Consider the following 20557-nt stretch of genomic DNA (forward strand, 5'->3'; position numbering starts at 1 on the left):
TGTGTTTTAATGTAGTCCTGTGGGGGAGAGGTGGAAGTCTAATTGCTGTTTTCTTTACTTTACTTCTCTTCCCCCACCCCACACACACCTTAGACTCTCCAACCTGGTGGAGACCCCCAAGCTTGTACGAAAGCTGTCATGGGTTGAGAACCTGTGGCCCGAGGAGTCTGTCTTTGAGCGTCCCAATGTTCAGAAATATTGTCTCATGGGGGTGAAAGGAAGCTACACCGACTTCCACATTGACTTTGGGGGCACTTCAGTCTGGTACCATGTGCTGTGGGTATGTGATCTTTGCCAGTGTGCGATGGAACACCCTCTGGGGAAAAAAGTCCCACTTGTACTCATCACTTCTCTGCTCCTTCTAGGGTGAGAAAATCTTCTACTTGATCCGTCCCTCTGCTGCCAACCTTGCCTTATTTGAGTGCTGGAGCAGCTCCTCCAATCAGAATGAGATGTTTTTTGGGGACCAAGTGGACAAATGCTACAGGTGTCCAGTGAAGCAGGGTCAAACACTCTTCATCCCTACTGGTATGGAAGCAAGTTCAAATCCAATCTCTCGATGTATCTCTTCTGTGGTGTCTCCTGTTTAATCCCTAGGTGTATTACTGGCATGATCAGATCTGATCCACCAACAGGGCTGGCACAACCCAGTAGGCACAGTAAGCATGGCAGGAGGTGTTGACCTTTGGAGGGTGCCAAAAGCTACCATTAGCCAAGCACGGCCTTTACCTTTTGCACCGGCCTTGTCACATTTCATGGCCCCTGCTGTTCTACCTTCCTGTTGCTGCCCTTGCGGTTTCCACCACTGCTGCAGCTTCTGCCTGCCACTTCAGTACCGGTACCTCCATTCAACCTCTGTGTCCTCCAATGGCAACAGGAAGAATCAATACACTTTGCGCCCATAGCTCCTGAAAGCCCTCCCTGGTCCTGCTCCTTCTGACAACAGGAGGTATGCATCAGGGAGGCCCTTCGGGAGCTGAGTACACATGGGCATGAAGTGTTTTGATTGCTGCTGCTGTTGGTGGGCCCACAGCCGAGTGGAGGTGCCAATATCAGCAGTAGCAGCAACCAGAATACAGGTAGAATGCAGAAGGATGCTGGGCTGAGGGGGAGGGGGGAAAAGAGCAAAAGAAAAAGGGCCCATGGAGGGAGATGAGAGAGAAATTTCAGACCGTGGATGTGAGCAGGATGGGAGAGAGGAAGACAGAGACAGATGCCAGCCCAGGATGGGATATGCAGGATTGAAGAGGAAGGAAAGAGAGAAGGGACAAGCTGGACGTGAGGGACAGAGACACAGCAAAGAGATGATGGACAGGAAGAGAGAATAGGGACAGGGACACAGAAGGGCAATATTGGATTGAGTGGAAGAAGAGGAAGGGGGAATGTTGTATATGAATGGAGAGGAGGGAAAGGAAAGACAGGGAGGAGATGTGTATAGATGGAAGGGTAGGGAAGACAGAGAGGAACCACTGCACATGGAGGGAAGGAAGGGATGGCAAGAGGGAGGAAATACTGCACATGGAAGGAAAGGGGGAAAAATAAATAGAAGGCTAGAACGAGCATAGAATAAAAAGAGAGATGACTCCGCACTCAACGCTTGGAAGCAACTACAAAGAAAATACAAATACACCATCAGACAAACTAAAAGATCATATTACAAAACTGAAATTGGACCGGACTATAAGGATACACATAAACTTTTCCAACTCTTGAACAAATTATTAAATACTACACCGGTTACTTCTAACAGCACAGACACCCCATCAGCAGACAAGCTTGCGGAACATTTCAAAGAGAAAATTGTAAAACTACAATTCACGATACCAGTTAATACCAGGGACCACGTAAAACTCCTTGATTGCTTAGACCCAATCCAGGGGGAATACCCAGCTGATCGAACATGGACTTACTTCGACACACTCTTGAATGATAGCATCTCCCAAATGCTTGACAGATACGCCAAGTCTCACTGCAAACTTGACATATGCCCTAATAACCTCATAAAATCAGCCCCCCCCCCCCCCCAATTCAAAACAGACCTCACAAAACATTTGAACTATATGTTACAAAATGGACTCTTCCCAAAAAACAAAGCAAATATTTTACTTACCCCCTTACCTAAAGACACAAAGAAAAGCACAAGTGACGTAACCAACTATCGCCCAGTTACATCCATCCTGCTGATAACCAAATTAATGGAAGGCATAGTGACCAAGCAACTCACCAACTACTTAAATAAATTCTCAATTCTGCACGAGTCCCAATCAGGATTTCGGTCAAACCACAGCACCGAAACAGTACTAGTCACTCTCCTGACTAAATTTAAACAAGCAATTGCAACTGGCAACAACATACTTCTCTTACAATTTGACATGTCATAAGTACATAAGTACATAAGTAGTGCCATACTGGGAAAGACCAAAGGTCCATCTAGCCCAGCATCCTGTCACCGACAGTGGCCAATCCAGGTCAAGGGCACCTGGCACGCTCCCCAAACGTAAAAACATTCCAGACAAGTTATACCTAAAAATGCGGAATTTTTCCAAGTCCATTTAATAGCGGTCTATGGACTTGTCCTTTAGGAATCTATCTAACCCCTTTTTCCATATCATCAAGCTGATCAATCCATAGACTGGTGGGTTGTGTCCATCTACCAGCAGGTGGAGATAGAGAGCAAACTTTTGCCTCCCTATATGTGGTCATGTGCTGCCGGAAACTCCTCAGTATGTTCTCTATCTCAGCAGGTGGTGGTCACACACAGCAGCAGCTCTGGCTAGGCCTCCAAGCCTAATTTTTAGGTTTTGTTGAGTGCCTGGGGTTGAGGGCTCTTTTGAGCAAGTGCAAACCTGGTGGTGCCAGGTCCCTCCTTTTCTCCCCCCTCCCGCTGGCTCCGTTTAAAAAAAAAAAAAAAAAAAAGAATTTTTAAAAGTCCTTAAAGGCGTTTATTTCGACGTTTATTTAAACGTTCATTGCAGCTACTCACTGGGACACCAGTTCGTTACAGCTCGGAGCGGACAGCAGGTAATTTTTACCTTTTTATAGCGGGCAGGGGGTTCCCCGATTCTTCTCCTCGTGGCATATGGCGTCGGAGGGCGAGGGCGCAAAGGGTCGCTCCCCGGATCGCTTGAGCGCTTCTAGAGGGGATGCGGGGGTCTTACAGCCTGATTCGCCCTTGTTGGGTGACAGTTTCGTGACCGATGAATGTCCCGGTCCTTCCTCCGGCGTGGCGGTTTTTCCCGCCATAAACGCCCATCCCCCGCTCCTCGCCTCCGCCATCTTGGCCGGCCACGCGGCTCGGACGGCTTCTTCGTGGGCCGCCCTTGAGGTTGGAGACATTAATGCCATGAACGCCCTTAATTTGGGCGACGGCACAAAAGCGGCTAAAGTTAAGCGCCGTTCTTCCCGCGCGGCTCCTTCGCGGAGTGTCGCGCCGGACGCCATTTTGTATGCGCAGCATGTCTCTCCCCCGCTCTTGCGAGCGCCGGTTGAGGGTGCGTCTAGGGCTGTTGCCCAGGCTGCGGAAGTGCACAGTCTGGGGGGGTTTTTCCCCCGTGTTTGTTTTGCTGCTGCATCAGGCTTCCTCATGCAAAACGCTGCCCCTGCTCCCTCGTCTGGTAAAGAGGTTGAGGTTCCCAGAGGTAAACGCCCTCGGGTTGATTCCCAGGCCTTGGAGGACTTTGTCTCCTCCGATGTAGATGAGGGCAGCGTGTCTGAGGTCTCCCAACGGTCCTTTGCGGATTCCTTGGAGGAGACGGATCCCCGCTCGCATGGAGCGGATGACCCCTCTGCAGCGGCTCTTTAGCTCAGAGGTTTTGCCCAACCTGTTAGTGCAGGCCATGGGCATTTTGAAGATTTCCTCTCCGGAGGACGTCTCTCCCTCAGCCCCTGTTGGCTCTGCCATTATGCTGGGGACGAAGCGCCCGCCTAGAACCTTCCACATGCATGATGCCATGCACTCCTTAATTTCGGCTCAATGGGATGTCCCGGAAGCGAGCCTTAAAGTGGCTAGGGCTATGTCCCGCCGCTATCCTTTGCCTGAAGGTGAACGTGAGGCCTTTCTGTGGCCTACCGTGGATTCTTTAATCACTGCGGTGACTAAGAAAACGGCGTTACCAGTGGAAGGTGGCACGGCCCTAAAGGACGCCCAAGACAAGAGGATTGGAGGCGGCCTTAAGGTCGTCCTTTGAGGCGGCTGCTTTAAGTTTGCAGGCCTCAGTTTGCGGCTCCTATGTGGCCAGGGCGTGCCTGACTATGGTGCAGCGGGCTTCCCCCTCGGATCATTCCTTGAGGGCTGTTTGGCCGGCCCTGGAATCGGGCTTAGCCTATTTGGCAGACTTGCTGTATGATGTCTTGAGAGCCTCAGCTAAAGGCATGGCTCAGACAATCTCTGCGCGGCGGTGGCTTTGGCTGAAACATTGGTCTGCTGACCATGCCTCTAAATCCCGCCTGGCTAGATTGCCTTTTAAAGGCAAGCTGCTCTTTGGGGTCGAGCTGGACAAAATCGTGACCGATCTCGGCACGTCTAAGGGCAAGAAGTTACCAGAGGTCAGGGCTCGGGCTAGTACTCGCCCTGGTACCTCCAGAGGACGGGCTCAGGAAGCCCGTCGGTACCGCCCGGGCAGGTCGGGCTCCTCTGCCCCCTCTTCCTTCAAGAGGAACTTCTCCCCCAAGCAGCATTCCTTTCGCAGAGACCGCCGTCCCGGAGGTGCTCCCTCCGGTCCTCCCCCAGGGTCTCGTACCCAATGACGGGGCCTTGGTCCACGCCTCAGTGCAGATTGGAGGACGGCTGTCCTCGTTTATGGGCGAGTGACCACAATAACTTCAGACGCTTGAGTGCTGGAAGTCATCAGAGACGGCTACAAGCTAGAGTTCTGCCGACCCTTAAAAGACGGGTTTGTACTCTCTCCCTGCAAGTCTCCGGTCAAGCTGTGGCAGTGCAGCAGACCTTGGACAATCTGTTCCGCCTGGGGGCGGTCGTTCCGGTGCCAGAGAATCAGCCTGGCAAGGGACGTTACTCCTTTTTCTTTGTGATTCCAAAGAAAGGAGGTTCTGTACGGCCTATCCTCGACCTCAAGGGGTCCATTGGGCCTTGAAAGTTCGGCACTTTCGCATGGAGACCCTCCGCTCTGTTATAGCGGCAGTGAAGGCAGGAGAGTTCCTGGCATCCTTGGACTTCAAGGACGCGTACTTGCATATTCCCATCTGGCCTCCTCATCAACGCTTTTTGCGTTTTGCAGTACTGGTCGACACTTCCAGTTCAGAGCCCTCCCGTTCGGGTTGGCTACTGCTCCGCGGACCTTCTCCAAAGTAATGGTGGTCATCGCGGCCTTCCTGTGGAAGGAAGGAGTTCAAGTCCATTTTTATCTGGACGACTAGTTGATCCAAGCCCCTCTTATGCAGAGTGCGGCAAAGCTGTGAACCGGGTGGTTGCTCTTTCGAGCTCCCTGAGGTGGATCATCATCTGGGAGAAAAGCCAGCTGCGCCCGACTCAGTCCCTGGAGCATCTGGGAGTTCGATTCGACACCCAAGTGGGCAGAGTGTTCCTGCCAGACAATTGGATTGTCAAGCTTCAGGCTCAGGTGGACTAGTTCCTAGTAGCCTCTCCTATTCGGACTTGGGACTATGTGCAGCTGTTGGGCTCTATGTCGGCCACGATGGATGTAGTGCCCTGGGCCAGGGCTCATATGAGACCACTTCGACAATCTCTGCTGCTGCGCTGGACTGCGCCTTCCCTTGGACCCAGCAGTGCGCAAGGCGCTGAGCTGGTGGACGCAGACAGACAAGTTGTCTGCAGGAATGCCTCTGGTGACCCCGGAGTGGATTGTCGTCACGACGGACGCCTCTTTGTCGGGCTGGGGAGCCCTCTTCTTGGGAAGGACAGCGCAGGGGCTCTGGTCTCCTGCAGAGGCAAAGTGGTCTATCAACCTCCTGGAACTCAGAGCCATTCGGTTGGCGTTTTTGGAGTTCATCCCGGTACTGGCGTTGAAGCCAGTACGGGTCCTGTTGGACAATGCCACGGCTGTGGTCTATGTCAACCGCCAGGGAGGTACCAAGAGCGCCCCTCTAGCCAAGGCAGCCGTGAATCTATGCCAGTGGGCGGTAGCGAGCCTGGAGCAGCTGTCAGCAGCCCACATTGCCGGAGTCATGAATGTCAAGGCGGACTTTCTCAGTCGCCATACCTTGGATCCCGGAGAGTGGCAGTTATCGGCTCAGGCGTTCTTGGATATCACGAAGCGCTGGGGCCAGCCGAGCCTAGATCTATTGGCGTCATCGGCCAGTTGCCAAGTGCCGCGTTTTTTCAGCAGAGGACGGGACCCTCGATCTCTGGGAGTCGATGCTCTCCTCTAACAGTGGCCAACACAAGAGCTTCTCTATGTGTTCCCGCCCTGGCCCATGTTGGGCAGGGTGCTAGACCGATTGGCAAAGCATCCGGGCTGGATAATCCTGGTGGGGCTGCCAGTGGAGCAGGGTCTGTTACATCAGGGTCCCGTGGTGATGGAGGATCCCTCCCCCTTTGGGCTTACGGCCTGGCTATTGAGCGGCAGCGTCTGAGGAAGAAGGACTTCTCAGACAAGGTCATCGCCACTATGCTGAGAGCGAGGAAGCGCTCTACTTTTACTGCTTACGCCAGGGTTTGGCGTACCTTTGCAGCGTGGCGAAGCAGGCTCATTTTCTTCATTCACTGCTCCAATTTCTTCAGTGTTGGCATTCCTGCAAGAAGGTCTGGAGAAAGGCCTGTCGCTCAGTTCCCTTTAAGTCCAGGTAGCGGCCCTGGCTTGCTTCAGGGACCGCCTGAAGGGTGCTTCCCTGGCTTCGTAGCCAGATGTGGTGCGTTTTCTCAAGGGAGTTAAGCACCTGCGCCCTCCTCTGCACTCAATGGTGCCTGCGTGGAATTTTAACCTGGTGCTCAGAGCATTACAGAAGCCGCCTTTTGAACCCTTGTTGAGGGCATCTCTGAAAGACCTGACGTTGAAAGCAGTCTTTTTGGTGGCTATCCTTCAGCCAGAAGAGTTTCCGAGCTCCAGGCACTCTCATGTCGAGAGTCTTTTCTGCAGTTCACTGAGGCAGGAGTGACTATTCGCACAGTGCCTTCCGTCCTGCCCAAGATTGTTTCTCGCTTCCATGTGAATCAGCAGCTCGGTCTCCCTTCCTTTCGTAGGGAGGACTACCCAGAGGAGTACTCTGCTCTTAAATATCTGGATGTGAGACGAGTCATCATCAGATACTTGGAAGTGACCAATGATTTCCGGAAGTCGGATCATCTGTTTGTCCTGTTGGCAGGTCCTCGTAAGGGTCTGCAGGCTGCTAAGCCTCCAGTGGCAAGATGGGTCAAGGAAGTCATTGCCGCGGCTTATGTGGCCGCGGGGAAGGTGCCGCCTATCCAGCTGAAGGCTCACTCCACTAGAGCTCAGGCGGCCTCGATGGCAGAGGCCGGGTCCGTCTCCTTGGAAGAGATATGCAAGGCGGGAACTTGGGCATCGGCCCATACATTCTCCAAGCATTACCGCTTGACTGTGGCGGCACGGGCGGAGGCCCGGTGTGGAGCTTCAGTGTTGAGTTCAGGGATTTCTATGTCCCGCCCTGGGTGAGTACTGCTTCGGTACATCCCACCAGTCTATGGATTGATCAGCTTGATGATATGGAAGGTAAAATTATGTATAATCATACCTGATAATTTTCTTTCCATTAATCATAGCTGATCAATCCATAGCCCCGCCCAGATATTTGTATGGTTTCTATTCTGGTTGCATTTCAGGTTCAAGTTTAGTCTTCAGTTGCTTCAGGAAGACTTCGGGTTCAAGTTTTTTCACTTGGATTCTTCAAGAGTTGAGACGAGTTTGTGTTACAGTGAGCTGCTGCATTCCTCTCCCCTCCGTTTTACGGGGCTGGATTGAGACATAAATTCTGCCGGCACTCCCTCCCGCTTCGTGCGGTTGTAGGGCAGTTTTGTACCCCTCCCGCTTCGGCGGTGCTAGGGTCAGTCAGCTCCTCCTGCGGTTGCGGTTGCAGGATAAGCCAGATCCCCCCGCATCGGCGGGTGTGGTGTCCCTCCCCCGCTCCACGGGGATGAGCTGGACGGATTCCCCTCCCCCACTTGTGTGGGGATGAGCTGGGTTAATTCCCCTCCCCCACTTGTGTGGGGATGAGCTGGATTAATTCCCCTCCCCCGTTTCGGCGGTGGTGAGCTGGGCAGAGTGTCCCTTTGTGGGTGTAATTCTCTAAGTGCTGAGTCCTGCAGATGGAGCTTTGATATCGACATACTGAGGAGTTTCCGGCAGCACATGACCACATATAGGGAGGCAAAAGTTTGCTCTCTATCTCCACCTGCTGGTAGATGGACACAACCCACCAGTCTATGGATTGATCAGCTATGATTAATGGAAAGAAAATTATCAGGTATGATTATACATAATTTTACCTTAAACTCCGTCAAGCTAACCGCCCGTACCACGTTCTCCGGCAACGAATTCCAGAGTCTAATTACACGTTGGGTGAAGAAAAATTTTCTCCGATTCGTTTTAAATTTACCACACTGTAGCTTCAACTCATGCCCTCTAGTCCTAGTATTTTTGGATAGCGTGAACAGTCGCTTCACATCCACCCGATCCATTCCACTCATTATTTTATACACTTCTATCATATCTCCCCTCAGCCGTCTCTTCTCCAAGCTGAAAAGCCCTAGCCTTCTCAGCCTCTCTTCATAGGAAAGTCGTCCCATCCCCACTATCATTTTCGTCGCCCTTCGCTGTACCTTTTCCAATTCTACTATATCTTTTTTGAGATACGGAGACCAGTACTGAACACAATACTCCAGGTGCGGTCGCACCATGGAGCGATACAACGGCATTATAACATCCGCACACCTGGACTCCATACCCTTCCTAATAACACCCAACATTCTATTCGCTTTCCTAGCCGCAGCAGCACACTGAGCAGAAGGTTTCAGCGTATCATCGACGACGACACCCAGATCCCTTTCGTGATCCAGTGCTTTCAACATGGTTAACCATGGAATATTCCTCAGCGACCCTCCAGACCGGTCAAGACGCGTGGGTTATGCTCGCCTACCAGCAGAGGGAGACTGAGAACACTAACTTCAACTATGTACATATAACCTGTGCCCATCCCACAGAAGCCAGTATTTTCTCAGTCTCAGCAGAGGGTAGACAGGCAGCCTGTGCAGCTTGGCCGGTCTGGTAGGAGTCAATCAGTTGAGAGTTTTAGGCTGGTCCTTTGGTCGTTCCTGAGGAGCATCCCTGTGCCTGGAATACTCTGTGTGCTGGGGGTTGGTGGTGCCAGTGGGGCCTGCCATTGTCCCCCCTGGGGTGTCACACCCGGGTGGCCGGGTCCCTCCCCCGAGCTAGCTCTCCAGTTTGGGCAGCTTTGTGCCTCGGCTGCAGTTTTATATTGTAGCCTTGAGTGCCAGGGATTTTATAGCAGCAGGGCTCAAATTGTGCTGCAATAAAGTTTAAAAAAAAAAAAAAGACCCAGACGGTGTGGAGAGCTGTGCAGCTGCACTCCGGAGTGCCGGAGCTGGGCAGCTTTGCGAGGTGAGCTGTGAGTGGCTTCTTTGGGGTGAGTTTCCCATTTCTTTTACCTTTTGGGGAGGTTTGTTTTTTTTGGCGCGAAGATGTCCTCGAAGCCGCTTCGCTGTCGGTCTTGTGCGCGTCGGGGGGGTCGATGCGGTTGGCGGTTCCTGCCACTTTTGCGGGGAACCGAAGTCTCAGTCCTCCGCTCCGCCGGTATTGGCGGCGGAGCTTCCCGCGCCGGCCTTGCAGGAGGTTGCAGGGGCTTCGGTTAGCGGTTCAGCGGCGATCCCGGTTTTGGCGGGAACCGCCGCCATCTTGGATTCGGGCCCGAGAATTCCGGATTTAGTCAGCGGGCCTCAGGGCAGCCCGGTGGCTGGTGCTTCTGGAGGGGACGTTTCGGGAAGGATGGGTTTCCCTCCGGAGTTTGTTTGGTCCTTATTTCAGGCCTGGCAGGCGGGACCGTCGCTCACAGAGCCCCTTAGTCTGGGGGCGGGCTTGAGTGCTAAGAGGCCACGTGTTGAGTGGGCTGAGGACTTGGACTGTTTTTCTCCTCCAGAGTCAGAGGGCGACTTTAGTCCCCTGGAGGAGGAGGAGGGGTCCTTGTCCGGCCCAGAGAGAGAAACAGTGCCCGGGGAGGATCCATCGGTGGTCCGCATTTTTCACAGGGAGGAATTGGCGGATCTTATTGAGCAGGTGTCTGCTATGCTCAAATTTGACCCGGCAGTAGATCCAGCTCCCTCTGAAAAGCAGGACCCGCTGGTTAAGGGGATCCAAAGGGTCTCTCGGACTTTTCCTATGAATGCGGATCTTAGAGAGATGGTAACGCAGGAATGGCTCTCGCCGGAGGCGCCGTGTAAGGTGGCACGGGCCATGGCTAAGCTCTATCCCCTTCCACAGGAAGACAGAGATTCTTTAAAGCCTCCTACTGTGGATGCCGTAGTGACGGCGGTGACTAAGGCTACTGCAATTCCTGTAGATGGAGGGGCTGCCTTGAGGGACCCTCAGGACAGGAAACTGGAAACATTTCTGAAGCGCAGTTTTGATTTATCGGCGCTGGCTTTGCAGGCTTCAGTTTGTGGAGGTCTGGTGGCTCGAGCATGTTTCCGCTGGGCTGAGCGGCTGCTAGATGCTCCGCAGGTTGATAGAGCCGCCTTAGTGCAGGATTTGGCAAAGTTGGAGATGGGCTCGTCCTTCTTGGCAGATGCGCTCTATGATTTGTTGCGTGCATTGGCGAAGAATATGACCCTCGCAGTGGCGGCTCGAAGGGCCCTGTGGTTGCGGGGCTGGCTGGCAGATGCCGCGTCCAAGGCAAAGTTGTGTTCGCTTCCCTTTAAGGGCGCCTTGCTTTTTGGAGACGAGTTGGATAAGTTGGTTAGGGGTCTTGGTGATACTAAGATCCCGCGGCTTCCAGAGCTTCGGCCTAAGGCGTCTAGGGGCTCTGCGGTGCGAGGCCGTTTTCAGGAAGCTAGACGGTATCGGCCGGGTAGGTCCTCGGGGGGGTTCCGGGGTCGTTATTTTCAGAGAACCCAGCCCTTTCGTGGGGGCCGCCGGGGGGGGCGAGCTGCCTCTTCGGGAGCGGCCAGCACGTCCCGTGTGTCGCAATGATGGTTTGGGGGTCCAGCCTCTGGTTCGTGTGGGGGCTCGCTTACGCTTGTTTTACCAGAGGTGGGCCCAAATCACGTCAGACCAGTGGGTGCTGCAGATAGTGCGAGACGGGTACGCGCTGGAGTTCAACGGTCCTCTGTCCGATTTCTTTCTCGTCTCTCCCTGTCATTCAAGGCGCAAGGCAAGGGCAGTGCGAGACACTCTGTCGCGTCTGGTAGATTTAGGCGCTGTGGTGCCTGTTCCGACAGAAGAACGAGGTACCGGCTGTTACTCCATTTACTTCGTGGTGCCAAAGAAAGAGGATTCTTTTCGGCCCATTTTAGACCTCAAGAGGGTCAATGCGGCTCTAAAGATTCCTTCCTTTCGGATGGAAACGTTGCGCTCGGTCATTGTAGCAGTTCAGGAAGGGGAATTTCTGACTTCTTTGGATTTGACAGAAGCTTATTTGCACATCCCCATTCTGGAGGCGCACCAGCGTTTTCTTCGTTTTGTGGTGTTAGGGAGTCACTTTCAGTTTTGTGCGCTCCCGTTCGGCCTGGCTACGGCTCCTCGCACTTTCTCCAAGGTGATGGTGGTCGTGGCAGCGGCGTTACGGTTGCAGGGCATTTTGGTGCATCCGTATCTCGACGACTGGTTGATTCGAGCCAAAACGCAGGCGGAGAGCGAGGAGGCTACCGCCCGGGTGGTGACCTTTTTGCAGTCGCTGGGTTGGGTTGTCAATCTGGCCAAGAGTCACCTAGTTCCGTCACAGTCTCTAGAATATCTGGGAGTTCGGTTCGACACGGAGCGAGGCCGGGTGTTTTTGACGGCTCCTCGCATTTCCAAACTGCAGCTTCAGATACGTCAGCTCCGAGCTCAGAGGGCGCCTGCGGCACGGGAGTATCTTCAGGTGTTAGGTCTGATGGCTGCGGCTATAGAGGTAGTACCTTGGGCCAGGGCCCACATGAGACAGTTGCAGAGCTCGTTGTTGACTCGTTGGTCCCCTCAGTCCCAGGAGTTGGAGGAGTGGTTAGCGCTGCCGGAGAGGGTTCGGCGCAGCCTCCGCTGGTGGCTTCACACTCCGAATCTAGCAAAGGGTATGCCGCTAGAGGTGCCAAATTGGGTGGTACTGACCACGGATGCGAGTCTGTTAGGCTGGGGGGCGCATTGTCTAGGGCAGGTGGCCCAAGGGCGATGGACGTCGGAAGAGGCGTCGTGGTCCATCAATCGCCTGGAGACTCGAGCAATTCGGTTGGCTCTTCGGTCCTTCCAGAGTCTGCTAGAGGGCAAGGCGGTCAGGGTTCTTTCCGACAATGCCACGGCCGTAGCTTATGTGAATCGGCAGGGGGGGACGAAGAGCCCGGGATTAGCTGTAGAGGCAGCGGAGCTGTTGGGGTGGGCAGAGGCTCATCTTCAAGCTCTGTCGGCAGGTCACGTAGCAGGAGTGGACAATGTGGACGCGGATTATCTGAGCAGACACATGTTGGAGCCCGGAGAGTGGGCTCTCCATCACTCAGTGTTCGAGCGGATAGTGTTGCAGTGGGGTCGGCCGGTGTTGGATCTCATGGCATCGGCCGACAATGTGCAGGTCGCGCGGTACTTCAGTCGTCGAAGAGATGCTCGAGCCGAGGGTCTCGACGCGTTGGTTCTGCCGTGGCCGACTCAGCAGTTGCTCTATGTGTTTCCGCCGTGGCCGCTGGTGGGCCGTGTGGTGCAGCGGATCGGTCGTCATCCCGGCTTAGTGATTCTGATAGCGCCCAATTGGCCTCGTCGGCCATGGTACGGAGATCTGGTGCGGTTGTTAGTGCAGGATCCTTTTCCCCTGGGGTCTCGGGTGAGACTGGTGCAGGGACCGATCGAGATGGCCGACCCCTCTCCATTCTTGCTTACGGCTTGGCTCTTGAAAGGCACAGATTGAGAAAGAAGGGTTTCTCGGCCAGGGTCATTGATACAATGTTGCGGTCGCGTAAGAAGTCCACATCGTTGGCTTATGTGCGGGTGTGGCGCATCTTTGAGAGTTGGTGTCTTGAACGGAATGTTGTCCCCTTGCGGGCTTCGGTGATGGAGGTGTTGGAGTTTTTGCAGGATGGTTTGGATAGGGGGCTCTCCCTTTCTTCCCTGAAGGTGCAGGTGGCTGCTTTGTCTTGTTTCAGAGGTAAGATTCGAGGAGTCTCCTTGGCAGCTTCTCCGGACGTAGGGCGGTTCCTGAGGGCAGTGAAGTTGATTCGGCCGCCCCGTCGTCCGATGGTTCCGCCTTGGGATTTGAATGTGGTCTTGGAGACTCTGGTGGGGCCTCCGTTTGAACCATTGGCGTCCATCACATGTAAGGATCTTACCTTGAAGACAGTTTTTCTGGTGGCCATTGCTTCCGCTCGTAGAATTTCAGAGTTGCAAGCCTTGTCTTGTAGGGAACCTTTTCTGTCCTTTGCGAAAGAGAAAGTGACTTTGAGGACGGTTCCTTCCTTTGTTCCTAAGGTGGTTTCAGCGTTCCATGTGAATCAAGTGATCTCGTTACCGGTGTTGGGGGATCGTTCGGGGGATGCCTCTCAGCGTCGGTTGGCTAAGTTGGATGTTCGGCGCGCCTTGCGGTCCTATTTGAGCAGAACGAGAGAATTCCGGGCTTCGGATAGGTTGTTCGTTTTGTTTGGAGGTCCCAAGAGAGGGGCTGCGGCCTCCAAGGGGACTCTGGCTAGGTGGTTGAAGGAGGCTATTGCCTCGGCTTATTTGTTGAGGCGGCGTGCGGTGCCCCCGTTACTTAAGGCGCATTCAACTCGGGGGGTTGCTGCTTCCTGGGCGGAGAGTAGTTTTGTTCCTCCGCAGGATATTTGTAAGGCAGCGGCATGGTCCTCCATTCATTCCTTTGTGAAGCATTATAGGATTGACGTTCAGGCAAAGGAGGATGCATGTTTTGGAGCGGCTGTACTGACTTCTGCGTTTCGAGGGTCCCACCCTTAAGTTTCTACTGCTTTGGTACTTCCCACGCGTCTTGACCGGTCTGGAGGGTCGCTGAGGAAGGTGAAATTAGGCCTTACCTGCTAATTTTCTTTCCTCTAGACCCTCCAGACCGGTCAAGAGCCCGCCCTATGGATTTTCAGAGATATTGTTCGTATCAGAAGTATTTGAGCCGTGTTCTGCTATGGATTTTCAGAGATATTGTTCGTATCAGAAGTATTTGAGCCGTGTTCTGCTATGACTATTCCTTTTCTTTCGTTGGGCCGGAGAGTTTTCTTCGCCCATAATATTTGACAGAGCGGGGCGCTTGTCGTTCCGTCTGTCTGAGCACACTGTTGGTGTTGACTATTGGTTTTCCAGGTACAGGGGTTTTATAGTTCAGAGTTCAGGTTGCAGGGGGTTTTTTCTCTGCTTTGCTAAGTGTATACTGGCTTCTGTGGGATGGGCACAGGTTATATGTACATAGTTGAAGTTAGTGTTCTCAGTCTCCCTCTGCTGGTAGGCGAGCATAACCCACGCGTCTTGACCGGTCTGGAGAGTCTAGAGGAAAGAAAATTAGCAGGTAAGGCCTAATTTCACCTTACTACATATCCTAGAATACTTCAGAATTGGAGGTAATGTCCTTAACTGGTTCAGAAGCTTCCTGACCACAAGATCATACCAAGTGACAGTTAACTCAGCTACATCAACCCCATGGACACCTGATTGTGGAGTCCCTCAAGGATCTCCCCTCTCGCCAACCATCTTCAACCTAATGATGATACCACTAGCCAAGATACTATCCAATCAGAACCTTAATCCATTCATATATGCAGATGAGGTCACAATCTACATCACGTTCAAACATGGTATAAAGGAAATTACCAACGACATCAACCAAAGTTTCCTAACCATGCACTCTTGGGCAGATGCATTTCAGCTGAAACTTAATGCAGAAAAAACACAATGTCTTATACTTCACAACATAACACAAATAAATTCACTACTGTAACTACACCAAACTTTTCCCTTCCCGTGGCAGACACTCTGTAAATTCTAGGAGTCACCAATGATCGCAATCTCACCCTTGAAAGTCACGTGAAAAATACAACTAAGAAGATGTTCCATTCAATGTGGAAACTTAAAAGAGTAAAGCCTTTCTTCCCAAGGACTATTTTTCGCAACCTGGTGCAGTCATTGGTGCTGAGCCACCTAGACTACTGCAAAGCAATCTATGCTGGCAGTAAAGAGTATATTATCAAAAAACTTCAAACAGCCCAGAACACTGCTGTCAGACTCATATTTGGAAAAACAAAATATGAAAGTGCAAAACCACTAAGAGAAAAACTACACTGGCTCCCAATCAAAGAACATATTGTGTTCAAGGTCTACACTCTAGTTCATAAAATCATTCACGGAGATGCCCCGGCCTACATGGTGTACCTTGTTGACTTGCCACCCAGAAATGCTAAAAGATCAGCCTGTACATTCCTTAATCTACACTTTCCCAGCTGCAAAGGACTGAAATACAGACTAACACATGCGTCCAGCTTTTCCTACATAAGCACGCAGTTGTGGAATGCATTACCACTTACCTTAAAAACAAATGAGCTAATCAATTTCTGTAAATCTCTGAAGACCTTTCTATTCAACAAGGCATACCACAACGAGCAATAATTTAATTATAACACAACACCACTTCAACTTTAATCTGAATATCTTCTCGCTTTATCCATCTGCTTAACTCTACATTGTCACCCTTGTATTCATGTAACACCAGTGTATCTTGTACTCCGGAATGGCGAATGCCATAATGGAACATTGTAATCTTAATTCTATATCGTCATCCATGCACTCCATGTAACATCAATTGTATCTTTTACTCTGGAATGGCGAATGCCATAATGGAACATTGTAAGCCACATTGAGCCTGCAAATAGGTAGGAAAATGTGGGATACAAATACAACAAATAAATATATATGAGAAGGAGACAGAAAAATGGAAGAAAGCTGAATATGAAATATCTGTACCAAAGATAGATATAGAGCATAAAGACGTAAACATTGTCATACTGAGACAGACCAAAGGTCAGTCAAGCCCAGCATCCTGTTTCTAAAAGTGGCCAATCCAGGTCACAAGTACATGCCAAGATCCCAGAACAGTAAAACAGATTTTATGCTCCTTATCCTAGAAATAAGCAGTGGATTTTCTTAAGTCTAAAATTTTTTTTTATTTTTTTTTAAAGGAAATTAAGCGTTTTTTTAAACCCTGCTAAGCTAACTGCTTTTACCACAATCTCTAGCAATGAATTTCAGAGTTTAATTCAACATTGTGTGCCCCTAGTCCTAGTGTTTTTGGAAGAGTAAACAAGTCATCCCATCCCCGTTATCATTTTTGCCGCCCTTCTCTGAACCTTTTCTAATTCCACTATATCCTTTTTGAGATGTGGTGACCTGAATTGCGCACAGTATTTGAGGTGTGGTTCCACTATAGAGCGATACAAGGTCATAATAACATTTTATTTTATTTCCATTCCTTTCCTAATAATTCCTAATATTCTATTTGTTTTCTTTGCTGCACACTGAGTAGAGGGTTTCAATGTATCATCAACGATGACACCTAGGTTCTTTTCCTGGGCTGTAACTCCTAATGTGGAATCTTGCATCACATAACTGTAGTTTAGGTTCCTCTTTCCTACTTGCTTACATTAAGTATCTGTCGTTTGGATGCCTAGTCTTGTAAGGTCCTCTTTCAGTTTTTCACAATCCTCTTGCAGTTTAACAACTTTGAATAACTTTGTATCATCAACAAATTTAATCATCTCTCTAGTTATTCTCATCTCTGTTTCTTTATAATATGTTAAAAAGCAGCTTCCATATCATCAAGCTGATCAATCCATAGACTGATGGGTTGTGTCCATCTACCAGCAGGTGGAGATAGAGAGCAATCCTTTTGCCTCCCTATATGTGGTCATGTGCTGCCGGAAACTCCCCAGTATGTTCTCTATCTCAGCAGGTGGTGGTCACACACAGCAGCAGCTCTGGCTAGGCCTCCAAGCCTAATTTTTAGGTTTTGTTGAGTGCCTGGGGTTGAGGGCTCTTCTTGAGCAAGTGCAAACCTTGTGGCGCCAGGTCCCTCCTTTTCTCCCCCCTCCCGCTGGCTCCGTTAAAAAAAAAAAAAAAAAAATTTTTGAACGTCCTTAAAGGCGTTTATTTCGACGTTTATTTAAACGTTTATTGCAGCTACTCACTGGGACACCAGGTCGTTACAGCTCGGAGCGGAAAGCAGGTAATTTTTACCTTTTTATAGCGGGCAGGGGGTTCCCCGATTGATCTCCACGTGGCATATGGCGTCGGAGGGCGAGGGCGCAAGGAGTCGCTCCCCGGATCGCTTAGGCGCTTCTAGAGGGGATGCGGGGGTCTTAAAGTCTGATTCGCCCTTGTTGGGTGACAGTTTCGTGACCGATGAGTGTCCCGGTCCTTCCTCCGGCGTGGCGGTTTTTCCCGCCATAAACGCCCATCCCCCGCTGCTCGCCTCCGCCATCTTGGCCGGCCACGCGGCTCGGACGGCTTCTTCGTGGGCCGCCCTTGAGGGAGACATTAATGCCATGGACGCCCTTAATTTGGGCGACGGCACCAAAGCGGCTAAAGTTAAGCGCCGTTTTTCCCGCGCGGCTCCTTCGCGGAGTGTCGCGCCGGACGCCATTTTGGATGCGCAGCATGTCTCTCCCCCGCTCTTGCGAGCGCCGGTTGAGGGTGCGTCTAGGGCTGTAGCCCAGGCTGCGGAAGTGCACAGTCTGGGGGGTTTCTCCCCCGAGTTTGTTTTGCTGCTGCATCAGGCCTTCCTTATGCAAAACGCTGCCCCTGCTCCCTCGTTTGGTAAAGAGGTTGAGGTCCCCGGAGGTAAACGCCCTCGGGTTGATTCCCAGGCCTTGGAGGACCTTGTCTCCTCCGATGTAGATGAGGGCAGCGTATCTGAGTTCTCCCAACGGTCCTTTGCGGATTCCTTGGAGGAGACGGATCCCCGCTCGGTTGGAGCGGATGACCCCTCTGCAGCGCGGCTTTTTAGCTCAGAGGATTTGCCCAACCTGTTAGTGCAGGCCATGGGCATTTTGAAGATTTCCTCTCCGGAGGACGTCTCTCCCTCAGCCCCTGTTGGCTCTGCCATTATGCTGGGGACGAAACGCCCGCCTAGAACCTTCCACGTGCATGATGCCATGCACACCTTAATTTCGGCTCAATGGGATGTCCCGGAAGCGAGCCTCAAAGTGGCTAGGGCTATGTCCCGCCTCTATCCTTTGCCTGAAAGTGAACGTGAGGCCTATCTGTGGCCTACCGTGGATTCTTTAATCACTGCGGTGACTAAGAAAACGGCTTTGCCGGTGGAAGGTGGCACGGCCCTAAAGGACGCCCAAGACAGAAGATTGGAGGCGGCCTTAAGGTCGTCCTTTGAGGCGACTGCTTTAAGTTTGCAGGCCTCGGTTTGCGGTTCCTATGTGGCCAGGGCGTGCCTGTCTATGGTGCAGCGGGCTTCCCCCTCGGATCATTCCTTGAGGGCTGATTGGCCGGCCCTGGAATCGGGCTTAGCCTATTTGGCAGACTTGCTGTATGATGTCTTGAGAGCCTCAGCTAAAGGCATGGCTCAGACAGTCTCTGCGCGGCGGTGGCTTTGGCTGAAACATTGGTCTGCTGACCACGCCTCTAAATCCCGCCTGGCTAGATTGCCTTTTAAAGGCAAGCTGCTCTTTGGGGTCGAGCTGGACAAAATCGTGACCGATCTCGGCACGTCTAAGGGCAAGAAGTTACCAGAGGTCAGGGCTCGGGCTAGTACTCGTTCCGGTACCTCCAGAGGACGGTTTCAGGAAACCCGTCGGTACCGCCCGGGCAGGTCGGGCTCCTCTGCCCCCTCTTCCTTCAAGAGGACTTTCTCCCCCAAGCAGCATTCCTTTCGCAGAGACCGCCGTCCCGGAGGTGCTCCATCCGGTCCTCCCCCAGGGTCGTACCCAATGACGGGGCCTTGGTCCACACCCCAGTGCAGATTGGAGGACGGCTGTCCTCGTTTCTGGGCGAGTGGACCACAATAACTTCAGACGCTTAGGTGCTGGAAGTCATCATAAGTACGCACCGTGAACGTTCTGAAGACAACGTTCTGTGAAGCCGGAAGCTTGAAGCCGGAAGTCTGAAGCCCTGAAGCCTTGAAGCCTTGAAGCCATCTGACGTCACTCCCAGGCTGAGGCTGAAGGGTTCGTGGATTCGTGGTGTGAAGCCTTCAAGCCAGCCAGCCGTCTCTGCCCCGCCCTCGCGACAAAACAAACAAATCCGGAAGCGAAACGTCAGGGAAGGAGGCGGCGCTCCCGACGTCTAGCCTTCCCTTCACTGTGTTCCGCCTTAAAAAGAAGGCGGAACACAGCGAAGGGAAAGCTAGACGTCGGGAGCGCCGCCTCCTTTCCTGACGCTTCGTTGCCGGAACCACGGAGGTAAATTGAAAAAGAAGAAAAAAAAAAACAAAACGATGGATGCGAAGGGGGGGGGGGGGGAGAAGAGGGCGGGCCAGGCTGGGACATGGGAGAGAGAGTAGCATGGATGCGACGGGGGGGGGGGCATGGAAGGGCGAGAGGGGACTTGCTGGAAAAGGATGAATGGAGGCGGCAGGGGACAGAGGAGCATGGATGGGTATGGATTGGGAGGGCAGGGCACAGGGAGAGAGGGGAATTACTGGAAAAGGATGAATGGAGGCGGCAGGGGACAGAGGAGCATGGATGGGTATGGATTGGGAGGGCAGGGCACAGGGAGAGAGGGGAATTACTGGAAATGGATGAAGGGAGGGGGCAGGGGACAGAGGAGCATGGATGGGCATGGATTGGGAGGGCAGGACTCAGGGAGAGAGGGAAATTGCTGGATAGGGAAAAATGGAGGGGCCAGGTGACAGATGAGCATGGATGGGCATGGATTGGAAGGGCAGGACTCAGGGAGAAGGGAATTGCTGGATAGGGATGAATGGAGGGGACAGATGGGCATGGATGGATATGGATTGCAGAGCAGGCCTCAGGCAGAGAGGGGAAATGCTGGATAGGGAAAAATGGAGGGGCCAGGTGACAGAGGAGCATGGATGGGCATGGATTGGAAGGGCAGGACTCAGGGAGAGGGGAATTGCTGGATAGGGATGAATGGAGGGGACAGATGGGCATGGATGGATATGGATTGCAGAGCAGGCCTCAGGCAGAGAGGGGAAATGCTGGATAGGGAAAAATGGAGGGTCCAGGTGACAGAGGAGCATGGATTGGAAGGGCAGGACTCAGGGAGAGGGGAATTGCTGGATAGGGATGAATGGAGGGGACAGATGGGCATGGATGGATATGCATTGCAGAGCAGGCCTCAGGCAGAGAGGGGAAATGCTGGATAGGGAAAAATGGAGGGGCCAGGTGACAGAGGAGCATGGATGGGCATGGATTGGAAGGGCAGGACTCAGGGAGAGGGGAATTGCTGGATAGGGATGAATGGAGGGGACAGAT

At 52.4% G+C, this 20557-nt stretch overlaps 1 protein-coding gene across 1 annotated transcript in view; it reads left to right on the top strand.

Annotated features, from left to right (window-relative positions):
* Nucleotides 1–20557, top strand: part of PHF8 (PHD finger protein 8) — a 289339-nt gene that overhangs the window by 44263 nt on the left and 224519 nt on the right. The window contains exons 7-8 of the mRNA XM_030194272.1: nt 94–280; nt 366–528. Coding sequence (XP_030050132.1) covers nt 94–280; nt 366–528 — 350 coding nt within the window. The remainder of the gene's footprint in view (nt 1–93; nt 281–365; nt 529–20557) is intronic.

The sequence above is a fragment of the Microcaecilia unicolor genome, chromosome 2 (assembly GCF_901765095.1).
Source record: "Microcaecilia unicolor chromosome 2, aMicUni1.1, whole genome shotgun sequence".
In the NCBI taxonomy this organism is placed as follows: domain Eukaryota; kingdom Metazoa; phylum Chordata; class Amphibia; order Gymnophiona; family Siphonopidae; genus Microcaecilia; species Microcaecilia unicolor.